We start from the raw sequence: 26,381 nt of genomic DNA on the forward strand, positions 1-26,381 counted from the left end.
CTGGAATAATCTATTAATGATTTTTCTAGGCACTATGCTGCGTCCTTTTATTGTTTTTCCTTTTTAATTGAAAGCATACTCAGATACATATTAGACAACAAACACACTAAAGAAAAATTTGTGATCATTCACTATTGTCTTAATTTTCTTTGTATTATTTTCTGTTCTACTGAAGCTTTTCTAATTATACATTTAAATCTGTCAGTCGTGAACTTTCTTGTTACTTCTAGGCTCTAATTCTAAGAAAAGAGTTTTTTTCCTCTACAGATTTATAAAATAATATATTTTCTCCTAGATAGTATATACATTTTATAATAATATTTAACTCTTTAATAAATCCCAATTTTTTTTGTTGTATTATGTGGAATTAATTTTTGTTTCCAGGTCATAATTCAGTTCTGATAACACATTGCCTGGAGTTAAGTCTGGTACAATTTCTGAGCATTTATATCATTTTTCTTTAAAAGCATAAGCCTTCAATAGTTTATTCATTTCCTATAAATTCTCAACTAAAATTATAAATACATCACAGGGCCTATAGCACAACAGTGGGGAAATAAGCATTTTAGGTATGATGTTGATAATTACATTCTGTGGTCTAATAAAAGCCCTTTTATCTTGATAGTGTTTTTATAATTTTGAACAACACTGGTTATTAATAAAATAATTATATGTAATAATAAATTTTTGGTTTAATAGTAAGAACCACAAAAATACTGCTTCACATTCACTAGAATGGCTATAATCAAAAAGACAGGTGACAAGTGTTGGCAAGCATGTGGAGAAATTAAAACTCTCATACATTCCTGGTGAGAATGTAAAACGGTGCAGCCACTTTGGAACACAGTTTGGCAATTCCTCAGACATTTAAGCATAGAATTATAATGCAGCAGTTCCATTCCTAGACATATAACCAAGAGAAATGAAAGCATATGTCCACACAAAAATTTGTACGAGTGTTCAAAGCAGCTTTATTCATGATAGTCAAAGAGTGGAAACAACCCAAATGTGCGTCAATTGATAAATGGATACGCAAGATGTGGTATATCCATACAATGAAATATTATTTAGCCATAAAGAGGAATGAAGTATTGATATATGCTGTGACATGGGTGAACCTTGAAAACATTAAGCTAATCAAAAGAAGGCAGAAACAAAAAGCCACATACTGTATGATTTCATTTATATGAGATATCCGGAATAGGCAAGTCCATAGAGACAGAAAGTAGAAATAGGTGAGTGATTGCCAAGGCCCAGGGGTTTGGGAGGAACTGACTAGTGACTGCTAATTGGTTCAGGATTTCTTACTGGGGTGATGAAAGTCTCGTATACATTGATTGTGCTGCTGGTTTCACAGTTCTGCGAATATACTGAAAACCATTGAATTGTACATTTTAAGTGGGTCAATTGAGGATATGTGAAATATACCTCAAAAGAGGTATGAAAAATATGCATGCAATATCTTTGAAAAACAACTTTATAGAAAGTGGTGTGCTGGTAAATGTTTAACAATTGGCTCTCCCAGTGTCATTCTGAGAATTACACCACCATATAGGTGGTTGATATTTTCATTTATATTGGAAATAAGAGTGAAACATTGGAGATGTATGTCAGAACTTCATTTGTTCATCAGTGATGTAAGCAAATCCTTTGCTGAATTAGATGATAATTTTTGGATGCCAGAGGAATTTTTTTATGTTTGCAGTATTACCAGTGTAACAGCTATAGACATGACACTTTGAAGTTTAATCTGCATTATTAACATTTTCTCCATATTGTCTTAAGTACAGACAATCAGCAAAACAGTAAATCATAGCCTGATTTGTAGCATTTGGCAATTCGTGGGGTAAATACTCTCACCATGGCTGATTGCTGGCTACTAACATAATCTCACTGTGCATTTGGGAAGAGATGTGCAGTAATACACTATTATATGGTATTTCTGCCATACCAATACCACAGAAGAAGAATATGGAAAAATAAATAGGAGAGTTAGAGTTTGGGGTATTTTTTACCTTAGTTTTTAATATAGTATATTTAATTATAAGTTTCTATAATTTAATTTTTAATAATGACTATGTTTAACAACTTGCTTAAAGAATTTCTGAAAAATGTAATAGCTGATTCTTAACAGGCTGGTGTGAGCCAGCTCCGACCCACAAGAGAATTAACACCTGAATGAGGAGGCGCTGAATGTTGAAGACTAGTTTACAAGATAGACTTGGCCTGTTGAGATAGGCTGGAGACATGTAACCTTTAATTAATGAAGCTTTGAAAAAAGAAATCAAGGAAGAATGCAAGTACAAGAGATATTAAGCAGGGTATTAATTTGAAATTATTTATTGAGTTGCTAATATATTCAACACGCTGTAATGGGTCTAGTAATATACAAAGGTAGTTACAGATGTAATTTCTGCCTTTGGGGAGTGAATATCCTAGTTGCTGCACTAGACATGCAAACAAACCAACTATTGTGAGGAATATATTATGATAAAGTACAGATATGTTCCAAGGACTAGAGAGGAGAAAAGACGGAGTGAAGAGGTGCTATTTGAGTTGGGACTTAATGGATGAGGAGTAATTTACTAGGTGGAAATGAGGAGAATTTAAAGCGAAGAATATAACATTAAAAAGCGTGAGAATGTGAAATAGATCATGGATGGACTACTCATAAAACTCAGATGCTAAAATCCTGTTATGTAACTGGCATGTCCTGCTTCATCAGCCTGAGTTACAAACACAGTCATATTATTTTTATTTTCCTAATTCCTGTTTCCTAATTGCCTAATTAACTTTCTAACCAAAATTTGCTAATTATATTTTCCTAATTTTCCTGGTTGTGCTTATGAATCTCTATCTATCCTTATTGAGTGGAAGTGCATCATCTGTCCCTAGGATCTAGAGACTGTCATACAGAGTGAAGTATGTCAGAAAGAGAAAAACAAATATCGTATATTAATGCATGTATGTGGAACCTAAAAAAATGGTACAGATGAACCGGTTTAAAGGGCAGAAGTTGAGACACAGATGTAGAGAACAAACGTATGGACACCGGGGGGGGAAGACGCGGGGGTGTGGGGATGGTGGTGTGCTGAATTGGGCGATTGGGATTGACATGTATACACTGATGTGTATAAAATTGATGACTAATAAGAACCTGCTGTATTAAAAAAAAAAGGATAAATTTTAAAGAAACAAACAAACAAAATTAATAGTAAAGGAACCTATTTAAAGCTGCATTTGGGCTTCCCTGGTGGCGCAGTTGTTGAGAGTCCGCCTGCCGATGCAGGGGACACTGATTCGTGCCCCGGTCTGGGAAGATCCCACATGCAGCGGAGCGGCTGGGCCCGTGAGCCATGGCCGCTGAGCCTGCGCGTCCGGAGCCTGTGCTCCGCAAGAGAGGCCACGGCAGTGAGAGGCCCGCGTACCGCAAGAAAAAAAAAAAAGCTGCATTTTGCCTCTTAAAAGTTTGTAGACATTTTCTGGACTTGACTTATCTGGTCACTAATAACGGTTATTGTATATAGAATCAAAGTCCATAAGGAATCACTTAGTTGGAGAACATTCAGACATAAACAAGCATAACATAAAAGGAGAGGCTATATCATGCACCTTAGAAATATTAGAACAGCAAGAACTTAGTTATGAACTATTCTTACACAGTGGACATAAGTAAAATAATAATACGAATTTTATCCAATAAAAATTTTCTTATTGTGGAACTTGGAGAATAAATTTTACATATAGGTTGACCCATACCAGGACTTAGAAAGAATGCATCTGTAACTGCATTGTGCTTTGCTCTGGGTTCATGTTGTAGAATCACTTGTAAGCCCCGTTTCACGAGGTGTGCACTATTAACTCATAGTTTAGCTGTGAGGCTTGCAGTCTTTAGGAACCTCGTTCTCTTCACCTTAAAGTCAGAGTTGTCAGAGTCCTCTAGAATATTCTCAGGAATTTATGAAATGAAGGAAGTTTCCTTACTTCAGATGCCTATAAAGGTATCCCTGGAGCCTAGTTTTCAGCCCTTCATGTAGTCCTCATCCTTGTGAGTTCCCCTGCTCCAGTCTAAGCTGGAGTAGGTCTCCACAGGTCTCTATCCCACCCTGCATTTTCTAGCTCTACTTGGAGACAGCAAGACCTTAAAACTATAATGGTGCTGGTGTATTTCAGTTCTCTAATGCCGCCTGAGGCTTGGGGAAACCAGGTGTTTGCAAAATCACATTACCTGTCCAGAAATACGCCTTATTTTCTGCAGGCATTAAATTCGCTTCCACTTTTCTGTCAGGGACCTCCACTTACCTTATTAAGTAATCAACCAATCTGTATTCACCATTATAGTGGTCTCTCTTGAGTAGCATATTGGAAGAAACTCATCTCCACAGTAGTATTATTGATTTTACATCTTATAAACATCCCAAATATTTATTCTCAGGAGTTGTTCATTTGTATTTTAATGCGCTTTTTTACCTGAGCGTGTGTTGGTTTCCTAAGTAAAATACTATTCCTCATATAGTACAAATATTTTAATAACATTTTTAGGGGATCCTGCATTTTACAATTTCATTTCTTTCCCATGAAAAGATTTTGTTCTCTTTCTGTTTTCCACATTCAGGACTGAGAAACATCTTCTACCTGCTTTACAAAATCTTATATTATCAACATCATGTACTGTCTGATATCATGCTTTGAGAAGGGCACGTCACCTCCATGGTACCATTCCCAATAATTCATAACCTCAATTTAATCATGTGGAAAAATCAGGCAAACTTAAATGGAAGAACCTTCTATGAAATAACCGACCAGTGTTCTTCAAAATCTTATAAGTAATTCACTTTCCACTAAATAAGCTGTCAAAAGCCCACATGAATTTGACAAAGATAGAAAACATCTGAAAAATGTGACTTTAGAAAGATGTTTCATTAAAACAATGAAGTGATTAAAATGTTACCTGCCACTTTGCCTAAAATAAGAGTGTACAAACAGTTTTATAACACATTTTCATCACTTCTCTCAACAGGCGATTCAGCTAATCTAACCTGCAGAGCTTTCTTTGGGTACAGTGGAGATGTCAGTCCTTTAATATACTGGATGAAAGGAGAGAAGTTTATTGAAGATCTGGATGAAAATCGAGTTTGGGAAAGTGACATTAGGTAAAGTAATTTTTGTCTTTTAACTTGTACAATCAAGATTAACTTTTGTTCTCTTAGTGAATAGAAAGTGAACTAAAAGAAAAGAAGGGGTTTGGGGGAGTGTTTTACTATTATAATAAAAATATTGCAACATTTAGTGGCAAAGAGGCAAAATAGTCTTGAGAGTGTGACTATGAAATTGTCAAACAGGAGTGCCATTTGCAAAGAATTTAAGAGAATTAAAAAGGAGTTTTTCACTAAGGAATAAACTGAGTGTGAGAGAGACCAAAATAGCATCAAATATGGAAAATGTCTGAGATCAGATGATACAGCCACTATGTAGAACAGTATGGGGGTTCCTTAAAAAAACTGCAAATAGAACTACCATATGACCCAGCAATCCCACTACTGGGCATATACCCTGAGAAAACCATAATTCAAAAAGAGTCATGTACCACAATGTTCACTGCAGCTCTATTTACAATAGCCAGGACATGGAATTAACCTAAGTGTCCATCGACAGATGAGTGGATAAAGAAGACGTGGCACATATATACAATGGAATATTACTCAGCCATAAAAAGAAACGAAATTGAGTTATTTGTAGTGAGGTGGATGGACCTAGAGTCTGTCCTACAGAGCGAAGTAAGTCAGAAAGAGAAAAACAAATACTGTATGCTAACACATATATATGGAATCTAAAAAAAAAAAAAAAACACAAAGGTTCTGAAGAACCTAGGGGCAGGACAGGAATAAAGACGCAGACATAGAGAATGGACTTGAGGACACGGGGAGTGGGGAGGGTAAGCTGGGACGAAGTGAGAGAGTGGCATGGACATATATACACTACCAAATGTAAAATAGCTAGCTAGTGGGAAGCAGCCATATAGCACAGGGAGATCAGCTTGGTGTTTTGTGACCACCTAGACGGGTGGGATAGGGAGGGTGGGAGGGAGACGCAAGAGGAAGGGGATATGGGGATATATGTATATGTATAGCTGATTCACTTTATTATAAAGCAGAAACTAACACACCATTCATTGTAAAGCAATTATACTCCAATAAAGATGTTTAAAAAAAACATGGAAAATGTGATATTATGCCTTCGGTTTATAAGAGCTCTTTTTCTTAATTGTTGAGAGAAGATATTAACAGGTTTCTAGGATTCAACCAAACACAATCTTTCTAACTTCCTTTTATATGTTTTTACATATTTTAGGCATCATGTTGACTATAAAGCACTTGATAGGAATGATAAAGGATACAAAAAATGTTTTTATCACCTTTTTTAGTCTGACTTTAAGGTCTAAACATTAATATAGTGGGAATAATAGTGAATAATTAAAATACAATCGATTTTGAGGGCATCGTGCTTAAGCCTCTTCCTTCTTTTTTAAAAAAAATAATTAATGTATTTGTTCATTTACTTTTAAATATTGAGGTATTCAATTATGACCCAAAGTAGGCTTATACACAGATACTCATTTTTAATCATAATGTAAATTGGCAAATATATTAATAAATAAGCTATAAGTGAATCAAAATACTGATCAATTTAAACATTCTCCCATCTAAAGATCGCCTCTTCTGGGTATATATGAGCATTTTAACTAAATTCTTCTTCTTAAATGTGAGGAGTTTTAAAACTTGATGAAAGATATAAGAGAAAAAGGTTTTCGATAGAAAATAAAAACCTATAGAACTGTCATATAAGATTATTTCTACTGGAATTTTCTTCCTGGCAACAAATACACAAGAATATTGCACTGCAGTTGGGTTCTGAAATGCCCAGATGAGTAATTCTCCAGTATGTACTAAAATGTTCCTCTGCCATTTCTCATGTTCAGAACTTCACTATTATCTCATACCCATACACTCTGAAATGCTAAGGTTAAAGAAGGATAATAAACCTCCTAACTTTTCCCCTCTCTCCTGTTGTGGGTGCTCAGGGAATGTTCTAGAAAGGTATTTTTCTTTAATTCTGCATTAGGAAGTATTGTGCAGAGATGAGTTACCAAGCAGGTGGGAGGGTAGAGGTGGAAACTTTGTGAGCAAGGAAAGGGAGGCTTACTTTGAAGTTTTCCATTTGTTCTAAAAAGATTGCTAAAATCCTTGACACTGAGATTAGTGAGCGTTTACCATTAATTTTAAATGTCAGAATTAAACACTTCATCAAACATTTAGTCTACAGTTTTGTAATTTCATGTTTCTTTTAAAATAGGAATTGATTTGCACCATTAAAAAAAAAATAGGCTAGAGGTTTCAATTGAAATGTCAAAATAGCTCAGAAATTTTCTATTCTTCCTTTTATTTTTTTAAATTAACCTGGTAGATAATTAGTCCTCCAGCGAAGACATTAGAATTTCTTATCTCACCCTTACATCATATTTCTTCTTAAAGGGAAAGCAATTTGTAAACTTTTCTTCAAGGTCTCTCTCACCTCTTTATTATGATAGTGTGATTGTCCTGCTAAGAGAGATAATTAACTGCAACTTAATTAGCATCTACAAAGACAAGCTTCCTTATTAGAAGTGAAGAAGAAAAGGGCATGATATAATTTAATTAAGATAGCATTAATCCATGACCAAATTTGAAGCACAGATGCTGTAGGTTTTTTCACATCAGATTCAGATTCATCTAAATGTTTTTCTTTTTCATGTATGTGTATGTTTGTGTGGGGTTTTTTGTTTCGTTTTGCTTTATATTTTAGAATCCTCAAGGAGCATCTTGGGGAACAGGAAGTTTCCATCTCATTAATTGTGGACTCTGTAGAAGAAGGGGACTTGGGAAATTACTCCTGTTATGTTGAAAATGGAAATGGACGTCGGCATGCCAGTGTTCTCCTTCACAAACGGGGTGAGTGTAACCTTCTAAGCTTGAGTGGTTGACTTAACCTTTAATGGAAGGGAAGTAATTGGGAAGCAAAAAGTTCTTTAATTGTTTTTACGTAAATTTATTCTAAATAAAATAATTACATTAGCATTAGGGCCATCAAAACATGTAACACAGCAGATAGGTGACTAGCTCATACACTAGAGTCAAACTCAGATTCCTTGCTTTGTTTTTTTGTTGGTTTGTTTGTTTTGGCCGGGCCTCATGGTATGCGGGATCTTAGTTCTTGAACCAGGGATCAAACCCACCAGGGATTGAACCCATTCCCCCTGCAGTGGAAGCGGGGAGTCTTCACCACTGGACCACCAGGGAAGTCCCCCTTGCTCTGTTTCAATACCAACTGTATAACCTTAGGAATGATATCTAACTTCCTTAAGCTTCAGTTTTCTGATAATATGGAATGGGGAAATAATAATATCAACTCTTCAGTGTGTTTTAAGGATGAAAGAAGACAGTAAATGTGAAGAGCTTGGCATGGAGCCTGTACACAGGAAGTATTTAGTTAGATGCTACTCTTTATTATTAGATATAGGCAAACCAATTAAAAATAACCAGGACAGTTTTAAGTCAAAGATTGTGCTCCTTATTGGAAGGTTGTTCCTTGAGTGTAAGAATTATGTCCAATGGATTCCCCATTGTAGTTGTTTTTGACTTTTTTTCTGCCTTGGATAAGTTTCACATGTGTAATATCCTCCCATGATTAATAATAATTCGCTAGTGAATTATTTGTCAATTATTATTCATGAATAGCAATTCACTAAATCTGATTCCACGGCAACCCCAACACCTTACACACAGGGATAAAATATATATAAATAGATATTGAATTGTTTGAAATTATAGACGATTGTAAAATTTGAGCCATGCCTTTTAGTTGGTGAAAATTTTCATGTACATCGCAGAGAAAAATATATTTTTTCTACATTATGCTAAGTGAAAACTTTCTGGATGTTCTCTTACTCAGCAAATTCACAGTGATTTTAATTTCAAAGCACATGTTTAATCCTAAACTCTTTGAGGTTGGAAAAGAAAGAGAATGCCGAAGACTGTTCCCCTCACTTTAGTGGACAATAGATTCTCTTTGAATAATGTTACTGAAAGCTATTAAAACAGACACTTCTGTTGTCAAGGTGACTATAATATTAAAATACTTTACTTTTGGGGGGATGTTAACAGAGGGAAAAGGTAAGCAGCAGTTAGTAAGCAACATGATTGTTTGTTTCTCTAGCTTAACACATATATTCAGTCAATGAAGGGATTTAGAGTAGAAATATTATACATATAAAAGGACAGAAATAGCTTCTCACGGTTGGAAGCAATTTAAATGTGTAATTGAACTACTCCATAACATCTTCCTCAGTGATCGGTCAGCTTATACTGGATCACATTCCTCCTCAAGGAAGCCAATTGTATCTTTGGAAAAACATAACTATTACAAAGCATTCCTATTTCACTGTCTGTCTACTCCTTGACCCCACTTTCAATCTCTCTTCCCCAAAATAGCCCTTCAAAAGTTTGAGGACCGTCACCGTAACCCTTCTGGGCCTTCATTTCCCTAGATTCAACTTCTTTAGTTCCTTTTATTCATTCTTCTTTTATGTGGATAAAATACTTGCACCATTCTGGTTACTCTCTTGAGCAACATATATTTCTTTTTAGGACAAAGTAGGAGTGACAGTTAAAGTACGGAAGCTGGGTTGTTTCCAAGAAGGATACAATTATTAAAGCTCTCTTCTAGCAGCCAGGCACACAGCCAGGAAGGGGCACACAGCCCCACGCTATTTTTAGCATGTGTGGCCTAAGGTTCAGTTGCCCATAGCTACAGAAGCTTCCAGTACTACAAAAATAAATGACTGAGGAATCAAGGAAATTGTTTGAAAAAACTTTTCCAGTACTGTCTAATTCCCCAAACATGAAGAAGAAAGTAGTGGACAATGTTAGAGCACTCTTGAATACTTAGATCTTCCACAGTGTTTTTCAAAGATGTATTTATGCCAACAGCATTTTATTCTTAATAAAATAAAAGCAGTAAGAAGCCAAAAAGAGTTCTTCAAGGTCATGTTCTCCAAAAGTCCCTCTTAAAGTTAGTGTTCACCTTCCTTTTAAGGGAGCTGCAGCAAATAAGTCATCAATTCACAATGACAGCAGTGTGGAATGGTCTACCCCAACCATCTACGGGGAAAAACAAAGGACTCTAGTTAACAGATGGCATAACTGCAAGTTCCCCAGCCCTGAAAGGTTCAGAAGGTGAAGACACAGCACATGTGAGCTGATAGTTTGAGTCTTTGATCATAGGGTCCCTGAAAGAGTTAAATTGCTGTCATGCTAGCAATTATGTAATGACCAGATGTGTTACTGTATTGCTTGAGGGGCTTCCCTGGTGGCGCAGCGGTTAAGAATCCACCTGCCAATGCAGGGGACACGGGTTTGAGACCTGGTCCAGGAAGATCCCACATGCCGCGGAGCAACTAAGCCCATTCACCACAACTACTGAGCTGCTGAGCCTGCGCTCTGGAGCCCGCAAGCCACAACTACTGAGCCCCCATGCCACAACTACTGAGCCCCCGTGCCACAACTACTGAAGCCCGCACGCCTAGAGCCTGTGCTCTGCAACAAGAGAAGCCACTGCAATGAGAAGCCCGCGCACCGCAACGAAGAGTAGCCCCCACTCACTTCAGCTAGAGAAAGCCCGCGTGCAGCAACGAAGACCCAACGCAGCCAAAAATAAAATAAATAAATTTTTAAAAAAAGAAAAGGAAAATCCTTGCTTGGGAATATTCAGAGTTGTTGATTCCTGCAGCCAGGGAAGGTACTTGGACAGTTAGGATCATGTCACATGCTATACAGAGAACTAGGTTATACAGTGAAACAGAGACAAAGGGCCATGGGGCCATATTAGTGTATGACTACCCTGCCTCTTATTCCTCACTCTAGTCCCTGGCCTGACAAGCTTGAGGGTTAGATCCTTGTTCCGAAAAGAACCAAAGCAAAGAGTAGAGCAACATTCACTACTGTGCTATTTCTTGTCTCCACCATTGCCTATTGAATTGAATTCCATATATGTCTCTGAATCTTTTACCCAGATGTCTTTGCTTAGATTCCTAATTGCTGCTACCCGATTCGACCACACATCAAACACTGACCTTCAGTTTCCCTCCAAAACCCCGCCCTTTTATTTTCCTTTCATTTTTACGTTTTCCATTTCTCTAACACAAACAATTCTCCAGATGGGTACTCAGCAGCACTGTGCTCTGGCCTCTGGGCTAGCCCCTCTTGCACCGATCAGGCAGTCCTAAATTTCTTACTCATCCGCTGAGTTTTTCGTCCATACTCTAATTCTGGATGACCTCACAGCGTGGACATGTTTACTGTCTGGAGCAAAGTAGTTTAATGTTTAAGGGTTTGGACTCTGGAGCAAGGCTGTCTGTATGAAACCTACTCTCTGCTTACTAGCTATGCTATCTTGGACAAATCCCTTATTCTCTGTGAGCCTCAAATTCCTCTTGTGTAAAAGGGGAATAATAATAGTACCTTCCATATAGAGTAGCTATGAGGATTTAATAAATGAATATATATCAATATGTATCACAATGTCTGACACATATTTATCACCTAGTAAACGTTAGCAACTATTACATGATTTTTCTACTCCAACTACATGATGTTCTGGCTAATTTAGGATGCAGCAATAATGTGTTCCATTAAAAACTCCCTGAAATCTAATTTATCGTTCATTAAAATGGTCAGCTGCAGCTCCAGCAATTTTGTTCCGTTGATTCTGTATTTTTCTTTATAACAGATTTACTTTAGTTTGAATGTGCTGTCCGAAAGGAGATCTTCATTTATTTATTCATGCATTTAATGATAATTGTTAAGAACCTACTATGTGTCTGGCACTCATAAAATTAAATGAACAGGAAATAAGAACCAATATAATTTGAAATGCCATCATCTGCTTTTTAAATTGCATTGATATTAAGCACTTCTAATGTATTGATAGAATTGTGCTTCTAGGGAATGTTTGGCTTTGAAGCTGTCACATTAAGGGAATGTTCATTAACAGTCCTGTTGTGAATGGTTATGTTTAGATATATCGATTACAGTATTATGGCACTTCATTCATCACGAAGTAGTTTGGGGACTGGCAAAGTATCTACCTCAGAGACTAGCACTAGTTAATAATGATAAATATCTGGTTTTTCTCTATTCCCCCTCAAACCCATTTTAATTGTTGCATGTGCAGTCTCTCTCTCTCCCTCCCTCCCTCTCTCCCTCCAAAGAGTGTAATCAATGGGAATTAGACTTGCTCTATAAACTCCCTAGTCCTCGGAATATCTTTAGTAACGTAATTAACATGTACATCATTTAGGACGCATTGTTTTAAAGCCAGATGAATTTAGACCCAGTGGAGTCCTTATCCCTTCTTATAATGAATCATTTTTGTACTCTGTGCCCCTATCCTTGTTGGTATTTACCTAGTGCATTTATTTGCTGAGAGATACAGTAAGACTGTAGAACTGTTTAAAGCTCTCTCGGGGCTCATCCTTTGACATCTTCGACCATTGATTTCAGAATATGGAAAAGCCAAACTTTGCCCAGACATCAAAACCTCCTACATCTCTTTATGGCTGCATCTCCCTAAAAAGACCATGACCCATTAAAAACTGAGTAGACATCCACAGAAGAGTCACTTTTACTGAGTCGTTACTGTGGGGGAGGAAAAATCATTGTCCCTCTACCTTTCTAGGTTCTTGGCTGAGACACACCGTGTAATAAAAGATAGATTAACAGGAGAAAAACAAACATAAATTTAATAGCATATATTCCTCCTGTATACGTGGGAGAACCCAGGAAAGCTGAGTAACTCCCTGAAGTGGCCCAAGCCAGCACCTTAATTACCATCTCCAGCTAAAGACAAAACAAGGTGTTGGGGAGCAGGGAGGTGGCCAGGAAAAGCACAGTAACCATGGGCATGGTTGTTCTGCAGATTTAATTCTCTGCCTTCTCCACTGATGAGTTTCTGGAGATTCAGAGTCATCCTCTCCCTGGTACAGCAAGGGAAACACCCTTACAAATGAGGATTTCTTTTATAAATGTAAATATCTCTTACAAAGAGTAACTTCTACTCGGTTTTTAGAGCTTCTCCTGTGTCTGCTGTCTCTTAAAAATAATCAGCCTTAAATAATGTTTATATCAAAGAGGCATATTTTCGGAGGGTATATTCTGTCCCTCTTCTTTGCTTGTGCAATGCCAAAATATTAAAGAACTTTAGTTATGTTGCTGCAGCATCTCCAAATCAGAGCCATCAGGTTTAACAAATTCTCTCTTTGGATAAGATCTGACATTTTGAAGTCAAAGTTTTATTCTATCCTGTAACATTTTTCTTGCTTCTCTGCTCCTCAGTTATGTAAGACATTTAATCTGACCTCAATTCTTTTTTTTTTCTTGGCAACTAACACCAAAACAAATAAACAAATAAAAACCACGTTGGAGGCTATTATGGATGCCAAGAGCACAAATTGTCTGGTACTAGTGATTTTGTACCTTTGAGTTTCTTGATATGGACATTGCAACAAGATTATTTGACTGCCACCAAAATTACAGGCATGAAAACTAAACTTTTGAGCTACTTCCTCAGATATAGAATATATGATTTAAGTGAGGTTAACTCCAAGTTATTTTTGCCTCAACAGTGGAATATCTTTTCAAAGGTCTGTTGATCCCAGTTTTTCTTGATCAGCTACAGCATGGATATTTGTAACGTAGCATAGTTTTGCCTTTCAGTCCTTTTGGTTATTGTTTTCCTAAGTGTGAATTGGAATATCCAAGCAGCATCTTTGTTAGGAAAGAAAAGGACCACTCTTAGCTGATGATTAGCTTATTTCTCAATAAGTAACAAGGGAATGATCCAGGACCACACCCATATTGAGAGCCGAGAATGATAAGCCCTTCAGTTTTTATCATTCCTGTTAACCATGTGGGCCAGAGCTCTTAGTATTTAATTTATATATGGGCATAGTCATTGGAAGTCCTTTATTTTGTTTGTTTTCCTAACTAAATGTTAAATTCTTAATAAAGATCTTTAACTTGTACTTCTCTCTTATATCTTTAACTTGTACATCATCACATAAATGTGATGTACGGGATGGTTAAAGTTCAGTAAGGAATCTCCAGATTGAACTTTTAAATGCCCCCGAGGCGAGGAAGGCAAGCCAAACACTCGCCATCATGCTTGCCTGTAATACCTGTAGCTTTGGGTGAATTCCTCACTTTCTGAGGTCCCCCAAATATCCTGAGGTTCCTGCACCTGCCAGGAAGTGACCTGCCTTACTCCCCTGGTAAGGCTGCCGGGAACCCTGTAAGCAAGGTGCCAGGCTGTTTTTCCAAAGGGCCTTATTGGCTCCATAAAGTCAACCTTAGTTCCTTAAAGCTGTCTGGTCATATCTGAGTCTATGCATGTCTCTCTCAAATAAGACATTCCAGTGAAAACCTTGGTAATATAACAAATTTCCAATTGTGTCCTGTTCCAAGGAGAACAGATTCTTATTGAACTTATGTAAATATAACTAGAATGCCCTGAAAATAAGAGTATTCACCATGAGTTTCTGAATTCTGGAGGGATCAGGTAGGGAGAAAAATATAAATGTTTCAATTCTGCTTATAAAGATATAACTTACCAAATTGCTGTTAAGTCATAGTGTAAGATTAAAGGTTTTCTTATATCTGAAAAACAAAGATTAAAAATGTAGTTATAGTTCAGACAAAAAAGTCAAAATTATAATCATATTCATCAATTTATTCAGTCCCATGTGATTAATTCTTGTTGCTCTTATCTTTTGTTAACAGTTTTGTGAAGCCATCAGTTTTTTGATTAGAGTTCTATAATTTCTTACCCAATTCAGTGGTATCATCTGAAAGTTATCAGAAGGATACATTGTCAAAAAGTCCTTTCTATGGATCTTCTTGAAGATGAAGTTTTTGTTTTGTTTGCAAAAGCATCAGAGTAAAACAATAATTGTCAATAAATGACAAAAGTCTTAAAATGGCATGGTTAAAGATCTGATTCACTGTAGTGCAATTGAAAAGGAAATTTGATTATTTCTGTGACATAAAGTTTTAAGATAATAACTAGAATTATGGCTAATAACGTTGTACCAGGAAATATCTGAATTTTATGAATTTTATATAATTTCTAGAACATTTATATTAATAACATTTACCCAAATAATATAACCTAAGAACATTTATCATCACTTATTTGACAATGCTTCCCATATCATTTAGCATACCCAATAAGCCTAATTAGTTTAATATCTCTCTTTTATAAGGAGAGAAAGCAAATATTTTGAGGTATTCCAGGGGCCTTTTGGAAAACCCCCAAATTATTTCCAGGTCAATAAGACTTCATCAGAATTTTACTTGTGGGAAGTTTGTCAAAAATATCAAAAAATTTTAAAACACTTGTCAAATAGGATCCTAGGTCACTATGAAACAATACTTAGTTATTCACTTAATCAGAATGACAAAGACTTCACAGGCAAATACAGAAAGTTAAATAGTTGTAAAACAACTTAGCTCTTATAATATTTGAAGAGACTCGGGTTTCTTTCCTAAATAGTCAGAGACCTGATAAAGATAAAACATAGAATTTTTGTTTTTCTAGACAGATGCCATTAATGATAAAGAAAATATTTGTTTACAATTGCTTATTAAGAGCAGACCAATGATCTAAAAAAAAACCTTTGTGCTTTTAACAGAAAGCAAAACCAAATTCTAATTTTGTACAAGTGTACCTTTGATACTGAAATTTATTCACATAATTAAATTTATCCCCATCTTAGCCAGCTTGATCACACATAAAATTTCTTTCCCAAGATCCCTTTTTCACAAAACTTCTACAACTTTCTATGGCCACTTTAATTTGCCCCTTTTTCTCTTTCCCAGTTTGAAATAATCAGCTCTAGGACAAAGATCACTTTTATTTCTCTCAACAAAAATGCACCTCCATTATCTCATGCCTTTTCTTACCCAAAAATACATTTTACTTCCCTTGCATACAGAATTGTTTCCCTTATTATCTCTAGTATCCTTAATCACATGTAATAATTAGAAACCTTAATTTCTAGCGAAAACAAAGAAATAATTGTGAACTACATTAGCATTTTGTGGTGTGGAAAATTTATAAATACACTTTTTTAAAAATTTCAGCTCTTTTAATTTTTTATTGAAGTATAGTTGATTTACAATATTGTGCCTATAAATACCTTTTATAATTTCTAGAAATATATGCCCTTTTAAATAGTGCAATCTTTCAATGTGGCACAAGACATGGTTACTAAAAGACTGAAATTCATCTTTAGTTTCTCCGCAATAGGAAGTCAAAAGTAGATAAGACTATGTCCAATAATTAATGTTTTATTATTTTATCTTATTTGGAAATGATCTAGATATTTAATGAATTTCCATCATTTAATTTGATCTAGCAAAACCCTAAGGGTGTTAAGTTACCAGAAAGATTTGGGGAACTATTTAAGTAAACAATCATCGTTTTAGAAAGTTCACCTGAAAACTCTTATCTCATTTACATCTATTTAATACATTTGTTTTTAATAATTGCACTTAGATTACCCCTGAAGATTTTATGAGACATTAAAGCAGTTAACCATCTTAAGTTATTTTTCTTGTTGACAAATTTTGTAGCAGAGATGACATGAACTTATTTGACTTTTAGTAAACCTAGGTAGAATAAAAGTATTGTACTGAATGCTGATAACTCTAAAGGTACACCTGTTTTAATTAAACCAGTAAGTTTAAATTTGCTTTTATTGACTAAAGATTAATCATAGATCACATGAAGTTAAAAAACATTTGCGTTAGTTCCTATGACATTTAGAAATAATTTATGTAAGCATTTACTTTAAGCTGAGTAAATAGAGCTCTTTTACAAATTAATTATGGCATGACCATCTAGAGATCTAAAAATAACCCTATCTGTAATGTACACACCAGAGAGAATATTCCCACTGGTCCTAAAGGCAAGCTGGGTCTACCTCACCACACCCTTGCCCACGATCTTTGCAGATATCTCTGGTGATAGCTCTATTCTGGGAACAGGTCCTTTATTTAAATTATTTTAGGCAACTAAGACAGATGTAAAAAGAAAAACTTCCTGAGTTTCTATTTCTTAAAAATAACCAGACTAGGGCCTCCCTGGTGGCGCAGTGGTTGGGAGTCCGCCTGCCGATGCAGGGGACACGGGTTCGTGCCCCGTTCTGGGAGGATCCCGCGTGCCGCGGGGCGGCTGGGCCCATGAGCCGTGGCCGCTGACTCTGCACGTCCGGAGCCTGTGCTCCGCAACGGGAGAGACCACAGCAGGGAGAGGCCCGCGTACCGGAAAAAATAAAAAATAACCAGACTAAGTTGATCCTCATACCAAAGAGACACATTTTGGGGTGGCAAAATTTGCTCCCCTACACCACTCTTGGAAAGTCAACCCAAAGTCCCTAGAGCAGTGCTTTACCATCTTCTGTTGTGGTTGTTATCGCAATCTTTACAGTACACAGAAATCACCTAGGAAGTTTGTTAAAAAGTGATTCAAAATCACTCATCTGGGACTTCCCTTGTTGTCCAGCGGTTAAGATTCTGCACTTCCACTGCAGCGGGCATGGGTTCGATCCCTGGTTGGGGAAGTAAGATCCCACATGTCGCGTGGTGCAGCAAAAAAATCATTAGTTTGAGGTGAACTCCAGATTTGAATTTCAAACAAGTTTCTTGATGCTGCTGGTCTGTGGACCACAGTTGGCATACCAAGGTCTTTGCCTAGGCAATAGGTACTCTAATAAACTTGGTAGACTCTAACAGGTGAAAAGCAACTAGCTCTCTTGAGTTCACTGTTGCCATCACAGAGGAATGAAATAGGGGTATAGCCAGTCACTGGGACTAATTCTAACTAATTGCCTCATTCTTTTTACGTGGTCAACACCTTTGAATCTGTTTGAACGTTTGTACATTGCCCTCACATCTAGTCTTAATGAGGTTACTTGCCTCATGTATTCAATGAAATTGTGCTTTATAGAACACATTTGCTACTCAGAGAGATGTCTGAAAGAGCACTGTCTTCAAGTATTAAATAATTAACCTCTTAAATGAAGAGGGCCTTCATTGTTGGACACAGTTCCTCCATATCCCTTTTTAAAAAGGAAATCCACTTAGGGATGTCTCAACAACCTATATATGGATATATACATATATTTCAATCTATGCAAATAGGCTGTATACAGTGTTCAGCCTGTGCAAATAGCAGTTCCCAAGGAGGAACAAGATATATGATGGGCAGTAAGTACTGCTAATTTCCTGGGTTTTGTTTGTTTGTTTGTTTGTTTGTTTTGGTTTTTTTGCGGTACGCGGGCCTCTCACAGTTGTGGCCTCTCCCGTTGCGGAGCACAGGCTCCGGACGCGCAGGCTCAGCGGCCATGGCTCACGGGCCCAGCCGCTGCGCGGCATGTGGGATCTTCCCGGACTGGGGCACGAACCCGTGTCCCCTGCATCGGCAGGCGGACTCTCAACCACTGCACCACCAGGGAAGCCCTAATTTCCTGTTTTAAACACTTGTATTCAGCTAAATTTCAATTATGTGTAGTAAGGAAGGGCAGACAGTGTGAAGATTGAACCTCCACATATTATTGGTCAATGATATGATCGCAAAACAGGCAAAGAAAAAAATGACACAGTAACAGAACCTGGATAAACAGTTTCTATGTGTTCAGAAGTTCAAATCATTTTTTACAGGCGTCTTTCTAGCATCTAAAGAGGTTATAAAAACACAAGTAAACCTACAGTGAGAGCAGAGGGAATTCACTGGAACTCAGATCTTTGTCTTGGAAAGTAACACACAGGCACTTTAGAAAATAATAATTCAGTTTAAGATATTTGCAAGAAGCCTACAGATATCATTGAGCACGCACATAGCACAATTCCACATATGTGATCAGAGATCACAAGCAGAATAGCATATCCATGGCCACTACCCACCAACACACCATTCACTTTTACTTCTCAGAACTACCTTAATATTCTCATTATTTCTGGGTCCGGACAACCTATTGACTGACAATTCTTCATATCCTGCTCAAAGTCTCACTTCACTGCTGGTTAAAGATGATTCATATAATGCTGTTGTATGAGAAAGCAATAAATCATTCCCATTCACTAAAGATGAATTAAGTTCCAGCTCTGGGCAAGGCACTGGGTTAGTTGTCCTCAGTAGTTGAGTCACTGCTGCCAGCGGGATGTCTATCACCGTCCTGGGGCATGAAAGCAACATTGTTGGGGAGAGGAAGATGGCTGTGCATTTTTATGGCTGTGAATTCCTGCACTCGGTTGAGAAATGGCACAACTGGGTCAAAAATGCAAGGTATAACTTTTAATAAGCAGTTCCCTGTATATCGAACTTTGACAACCAGGTCAGTAAAGTGAGAAGTTAGACGTGACACATAAAAAAATGCTAACTACTCTCTCAGGTCATATAGTAGGAAAAAACGTGTTGATTTCCAATAAATTTCCATGGTAACTTGTATTAGATTTTAGTGCTGAGAATTACATTTGCCATCTGTAAGAAATATGTTAGCTATTAGTCTCTATTTTTAGGGCACATATACTATTTTTAGCATGTGTTCTATGAAGGATGATATATCTGGAGGTAGATTTCTCTAAATTAAAGATGGACATTTAAATGCTATTAAAATAGATTTTGTTTGTACTTCACAAAAAGAAATCCAGTGGTATATTTAAGAAAGCACAAAAAGGTCATTTTAAAGGTCACCCAGGAATCATTACCATGAATTAGAATTTGATATGAATGAGGATTGACTGAAAAATTGTGAACAGGGATGAAGAAATGGACAGTTACTTGAGAGTGTTTGTATTTGACTCTTCACTTGTGTGTGACCTAAAGCAAGTCTCTTTATGTCATTGTTCTTCATTTTTATCATTTGTTAACTAATTGTCCTTAAGCCACAGTGCAGTAATCTTGTAAGACCATATTAAACTCCGGGTGACTAATAGTATCTATTAGCCCATTCATCAGATTTTATAGGTTCTCAGAGTTTTGAGTCATTGTACCTCATTTTGCAAATCTTGAAAGTGAAATGAAACAGTTGTTCTTCCCAGGAATTTTCTTATAGTTTTAAGTGTTTGTAAAGTTGACTCAGATCTTTAGATAAGTTCCTGTAACTGCAGAATAGAAATTATAATTCCTTAAGGTATGCTATGGCAGATCAAAGTACTGACTGGTAATGGTTACCAAATTCATGGAAACTAAAATGGAAGAGGCCATTATCAAAAGCTAAAGAATGATACTTAAATTGCCTGACTTAGATCAGTTTGGAATTCTAATTCTAGTATGAAATATAAAGTGAATATAACTTGAAAACTCATTTATACTACTTCACCATTTCAAGGTAATGACTCACAACTGCTTGGGTGCATTTCTAATTCTCCCCAAGTGAACAAATGCATCTATATTATTTAACTATATCACTATCGAAAGTAGCTAAAAGGAATACATTAAAGATGTCACAACAGAATTCCGTATTGGCCATCATCTTGTGCAGATTAATGTCGGTGGCAACTCAGTAGTCCCGTAAAAGTTGATAATATTAAAAAATATATTTTCAACTTGCCACGTGGCATGTGGGATCTTAGATCCCTGACCAGGGATCAAACCCGCACCCCCTACAGTAAAAGCACGGAGTCTTAACCACTGGTCTGCCAGGAAAGTCTGTCAACTTTTAACTGTTCTCAGACCAGTTTAGCTTTCTTGTCTGTAAAACAATGCAATTAGACTAAATGAAATTTGAAATTTGAAATCCATATTTTCTCTAAAGTGGGATTATGATTTTTTTAAAATATTTATTTATTTTTGGCTGTGTTGGGTCTTCGTTTCTGTGCGAGGGATTTCTCTAGTTGCAGCAAGCGGGGGCCACTCTTCATCGCAGCGTGCGGGCCTCTCACTATCGTGGCCTCTCTTGTTACGGAGCACAGGCTCCAGGCGCACAGGCTCAGTAGTTGTGGCTCACGGGCCTAGTTGCTCCGTGGCAAGTGGGATCCTCCCAGACCAGGGCTTGGACCCGTGTCCCCTGCATTGGCAGGCAGATTCTCAACCACTGCGCCACCAGGGAAGCCCCTGGGATTATGTTTTAACCTGCTTTTTCAGGGAATGTTTGTAAACTGTTGCAAAAAAACATGGTTATTATTTATATAGAGAAAAACTCCCTATTGGTGTTAAATAATTCCTGCTAGACTTGCCTGGCTGAACTAGGCATCTATAAATGATGATTGGGTAAACAGACAGGTGAATGAAAAATTAATTAGGCTAAAGAGTTTGCCATAAGGGCTCTTAGCAAAACACAGATTATAAACCACCTTGGATAACTCTATTCCAAACTGTCCAGAGTAAAAGGCAAAATATAAGCTATTTTGAAGTGTTAGCATGTAAAACTATAGGTCACTTGCCCCTGTTAAGTTCAATTAAAACCTAATACACTAGAAAGAGATGCATTTACAAAAATTTTAACTGAAGTAGTAATAGTGGTTATCTCAGGGCAGTCTGATTCCATGTGACCTTTAATTTCTTTTTCTTATTGTTATATGATTTTCAAAATTTTTACAGTAAACATATTTTATAGAGTCAGGAAAAAAGGTGAGAAAAAATAAATGTATTTTGATACAGTCTGAAGAATTTTAAAATTCTTACAGGAAACCTACCATTAATCTGTTTGCTATAAAATCAAGTTATTTCCACATTTTAAAAGTATGTTAAAATATGTTTCCTTGGGCTTCCCTGGTGGTGCAGTGATTGAGAGTCCGCCTGCCGATGCAGGGGACACGGGTTCGTGCCCCGGTCCGGGAAGATCCCACATGCCGCGGAGCGGCTGGGCCCGTGAGCCATGGCCGCTGAGCCTGCGCGTCCGGAGCCTGTGCTCCGCAACGGGAGAGGCCACAACAGTGAGAGGCCTGCATACTGCAAAAAAAAAAAAAAAAAAATCTGTTTCCTTGAATGTATTCTTGCTTCCACTTTATATCTGTCTGTATTAGAAAACATTGCATGTTAGGGGACACCTTGACTTTTGCATTTTCTCAAACCACTGCTAATTTTCACACACCAAAAATCAATACATAGAGTGAGACAATAAGATAGTGCCTTACTCTTTGTGAAGCAGGGCAGTGTTATCGCTGTTTTGGTAAAAGAGAATTCATTATTGAGGACAGACTTTTCATATATCCTGACAACACAGGCCACTAAAACATATGAGCCACCCACTTTATTCTCAACTTTGTCGTGGCTTAAGGAACTTTTTACTGTTCCCTTAGGAGGAATCAAGGAATGGTAGGTTCTGCCATTGATAGTTCCCAAAGCATGCCTATTCCTTCATAGAGGGTTGATGGGAGAAAAAGAAAAAACTTAAATGTTGATAAATTCTTGATGAGTATCTCTTTACAAAATGAGAAAGGAAGGCAAACTTACCACTATTTTCCTCAACATTTTTATGTTTTCAGAAAACAGAGAATGGTCAAAAAAGATTCGAAAGGGATAAGAAATGGATTTTTCTGTTATGTCCTTTGAGGGAAATGATCCAGCATACGGTTTTATTATTGTTTTTGCCTTAATAGTCTCTAGCTCTGTGGAATCACCAAGATTTTTTTTTTTTTTTTTTTTTTTTTTTTGCGGTACGCGGGCCTCTCACTGTTGTGGCCTCTCCCGTTGCGGAGCACAGGCTCCGGACGCGCAGGCTCAGCAGACATGGCTCACGGGCCCAGCCGCTCCGCGGCATGTGGGATCTTCCCGGACCGGGGCACGAACCCACGTCCCCTGCATCGGCAGGCAGACTCTCAACCACTGCGCCACCAGGGAAGCCCTCACCAAGATTTTGAATGAAACTTGTCTCATGAGAGAAACAGCTTTTGCTGAACACGTTTTATCCTAATGCTCTCAATAATTATGAAATAAGTTAAAATCTTAAGGGAAGAAAATTATAATAATAACATAAAATTCTAAAGTTTATCAAAGCATCCCATTCTGTATATTGCACTAACTCCGTTTTTACATGTGTAAAATATTTTATAAATCGATTTTTAACAACTGAATATACTGACTATACTACAGATCATCATACGATTTTTTTTAGAAGTGTTCAGTGTTTCTGTCGAGAGCATGGTTCCTTCTATTGGTTATCTAAGCAGTCCAGATGTTCTGGGTTCTTTGGCCAGTCCAAAGCATTCCCAGTGGAAGACCAAATTCTTTTAACTGTGACTGCATATCCTCTGGTGGAGGATTGCTTTTAGGATAAACACTGCAGCCCTTAACAAAAAGGAGTAAAATGGCAATGCCACCTTCCCTCTGACAATTTTCTCTCCAGAGGCGTTTTGTAACATTCCATCTGTGACTGTCTATTTGTATGACATGTTGAAAAGGAAATTCCTAGTAGAGGTAAAACAAATACTTTTTCTTCTAAGAGGTTTTCTTGTAGTCATCAGTGAGGTTTGACACCTTGATATACAATGGCCCTGTCTTCTAAGCTGGTCACTCGAGGCCCATTTAGTTGTTTATTATAGCAGTATCTTTCTTTGTCTGGCTTCTCCCCATCATGCTAAGTTGTACGAGATCTAAGATGACGGAGGCCCCATCTGAATACTTTGTATGTGTCTGTGTGTGCAAAAACCTAATAGTCTGTGTACAGACCACATTATGGTCTTTGGATAGACCTATTTCAAACATTGCTTTCAGAATCCAAAGGGGAAATGTTTTCAGAGATAAAGCTCTGTCTGTGTTAGTAATACCATATGGTACATTTTGAAAATATATGTCAGTTTTCCACTGGGGAGAATCATTGTCCTATTTTTCTGACCTAATTTTAAGAAACCTGACTTAATTGATACCATGAATCCTTCAAACAAATATTTATTTTCAAGGTGCATGCTTGCTAGCTGCTTGGAAAAGGAAAAAAAAAAGATAAATATATTCTAGCTGAGAAATCAGAGCATGAATTTGCCTACCATCACCCATCACACCATCCACTTGCTTTCCCCGTACTCCACACCAAACTACTTGCCAAACTCCTTTGCAGCCACTGTCCTGTACTGTGCCACATAGTGTCTGATCCCTATCTCTAAGATCCCCCAACAGAAACACAAATACACACACAAACACCCTGAGTGAGTTGCTCACCCGGTCCTTGGTTATTATTCTTATAGTAGAGCATGTTTTACACCCATATAAAAAGCCTAGCAGAGTGACACTTAGGCGCACAATAAATATTAGCTCTTATTATTTTGTTTTTAAATATTTCCTTGCATGCCTGACTCTACAACTACACATAAGCTCCTTTAAGGCAAGGAGCATATTCCATCCATCATTTTATCACTAGAACCCAAAGCACTACACCTGGTACATTTAACGCACTTACAAAACAAAAAGAAAGTGAATGAGTGAGTGAAAAGACAAAAATGAGTAATAATATCAAAGATGTAAAACAATACTTTCCTCATTCTTTAAGTCTATAAAGATTATGTATGTTGTCATTGGATTTATGGATGAAAGAATCCTTTTTAAATCTGTACTGTGAAGTTGACCACTTTTCTATAGAATGAAGTTTTATCATCAAACTAATAGCCTGTGTATTAATAATTATACCCCATCAGTTGCTTGAACCTCATGACACATTGTCTGGAAAAATGGCTCACAGAGATATTCTTGTCATTTTAGAGTGGGAATGCACAAAAATCTAACTTTTCATTAGAAAAGTACATTTGTTCTTATCCAGTCATCCATTTATTCAAATATTCATTGAGCTCCTACTATGTGTCGGATAGTTTTCAAGGCACTTGAGAGAGAATCAGTTAAAAAATATGAACAAAATAGACAAAAAAAACTTGCCCTGATGGAATTTAAGTTCCAGTGGGAGCAGATAGACAATAAATATATTAATAAGAAAATTAAATACTATGTTCTATAATGATAAATGCTGTAGTGAAAAATAGAGAAAGGAAAGTGGATACAGCCACAGGTTAGTGACTTGGAATGAGTGGTCAGTGGACCGAGTTGCAAAAGTGTTCTATGAACAAAGACTTGAAGAAGCAAAGTGGGAGGCCCTAAGGTAAAGCAATTGTTTATCATGTAAAACCATGAACAACACTTAGTGGTATAATACAGTATGATAAGTCATCAAAAAAGCTACAGAAAATACAGGTTCTAAGGAGACAAATTGCTTTTAGTTGGAAAAGCTTCACTGAAAGTACAGATCTTAGCCTTGCCTTGCAGGATTGGTAGGGTTTTGATAAATGGAAAGAAATTCTAGGTTGGTACAGAATTGGGAAAACATATGTCAAATTCAATTCACATTGGAGGGATAATTCCTGCTGGAGGTTAATCAGCTGCTTCAATTAAAGGAGTGAAGGACCTTGAATGCCAACACAAGGGGTTTGGACTTTTTCCCATGAGCAATGTAAATCAGCTAACAATTACTGAAGAAAATTCCAAGATGAGGACATGTTTTTGGAAGATTAAACTGAAGTCTTTGCAAAGATTATAATAGAATAGTTGTGAATAACTTTAATCCAAAATAATCAACCCAAAATATTCTCAAATTACAATAACACTTGCAATATTGTGATCTTACCGTAATTTCCATATGGCCTCTCCAACTAGATTCACCAGTTATTAACATTTGCCACATTTGCCTTATCTCTCTTCATCTAGTTGGGTAAATAAAAAGATAGAGCTACACTATGTATACAAACACATATTATTGCTGAACCACATGAGAGTAAATTGCAGACATCATGACTAGATTCTTCAACATGAATCTTCCTAAAAACAAGGATATTTTCTGATAAGACCAGAGTATATTTATCAAATTTAGGAAAATTGAAAATGATAGAATGCTATTCACTAATATGTAGTCTATATTCATATTTCAAAGGGTATTCCCATAATATCCTTTTACCACATTTTCCATCCAGAATTATGCAATCCATTTAGTTTTCAAGTCTTTTTAGTCTCTTTTAATCTGGGATTGTTCCTCAACCTTTCTTTGTCTTTCATGGCATTGACATTTTCAAAGAATAGAAACCAGATTTTATTTTTTACTCCTTTTTAGGATATTTACTTATATGTGGCTGGAATACTGCATAGATGATATTATACCTTCTTAATGCATTACATCAGGAGGTACACGATGTCAATTTGTCCCATTACTGGTAATGCTAATTTTGGTCACTTCCTTAAGATTTCTCCCTTAATCATTAATAAATAATCAGTAGGGAGGTACTTTAAGACAGTAGGAATATCCTACCTCATCA

At 36.8% G+C, this 26,381-nt stretch overlaps 1 protein-coding gene across 1 annotated transcript in view; it reads left to right on the plus strand.

Annotated features, from left to right (window-relative positions):
- IL1RAPL1 (interleukin 1 receptor accessory protein like 1) overlaps window positions 1–26,381 on the plus strand; it is a 300,832-nt gene that overhangs the window by 245,616 nt on the left and 28,835 nt on the right. Inside the window, exons 2-3 of the mRNA XM_049704799.1 lie at window positions 5,021–5,153; window positions 7,843–7,988. Coding sequence (XP_049560756.1) covers window positions 5,021–5,153; window positions 7,843–7,988 — 279 coding nt within the window. The remainder of the gene's footprint in view (window positions 1–5,020; window positions 5,154–7,842; window positions 7,989–26,381) is intronic.

Source organism: Orcinus orca, chromosome X (genome assembly GCF_937001465.1).
Source record: "Orcinus orca chromosome X, mOrcOrc1.1, whole genome shotgun sequence".
NCBI lineage: Eukaryota > Metazoa > Chordata > Mammalia > Artiodactyla > Delphinidae > Orcinus > Orcinus orca.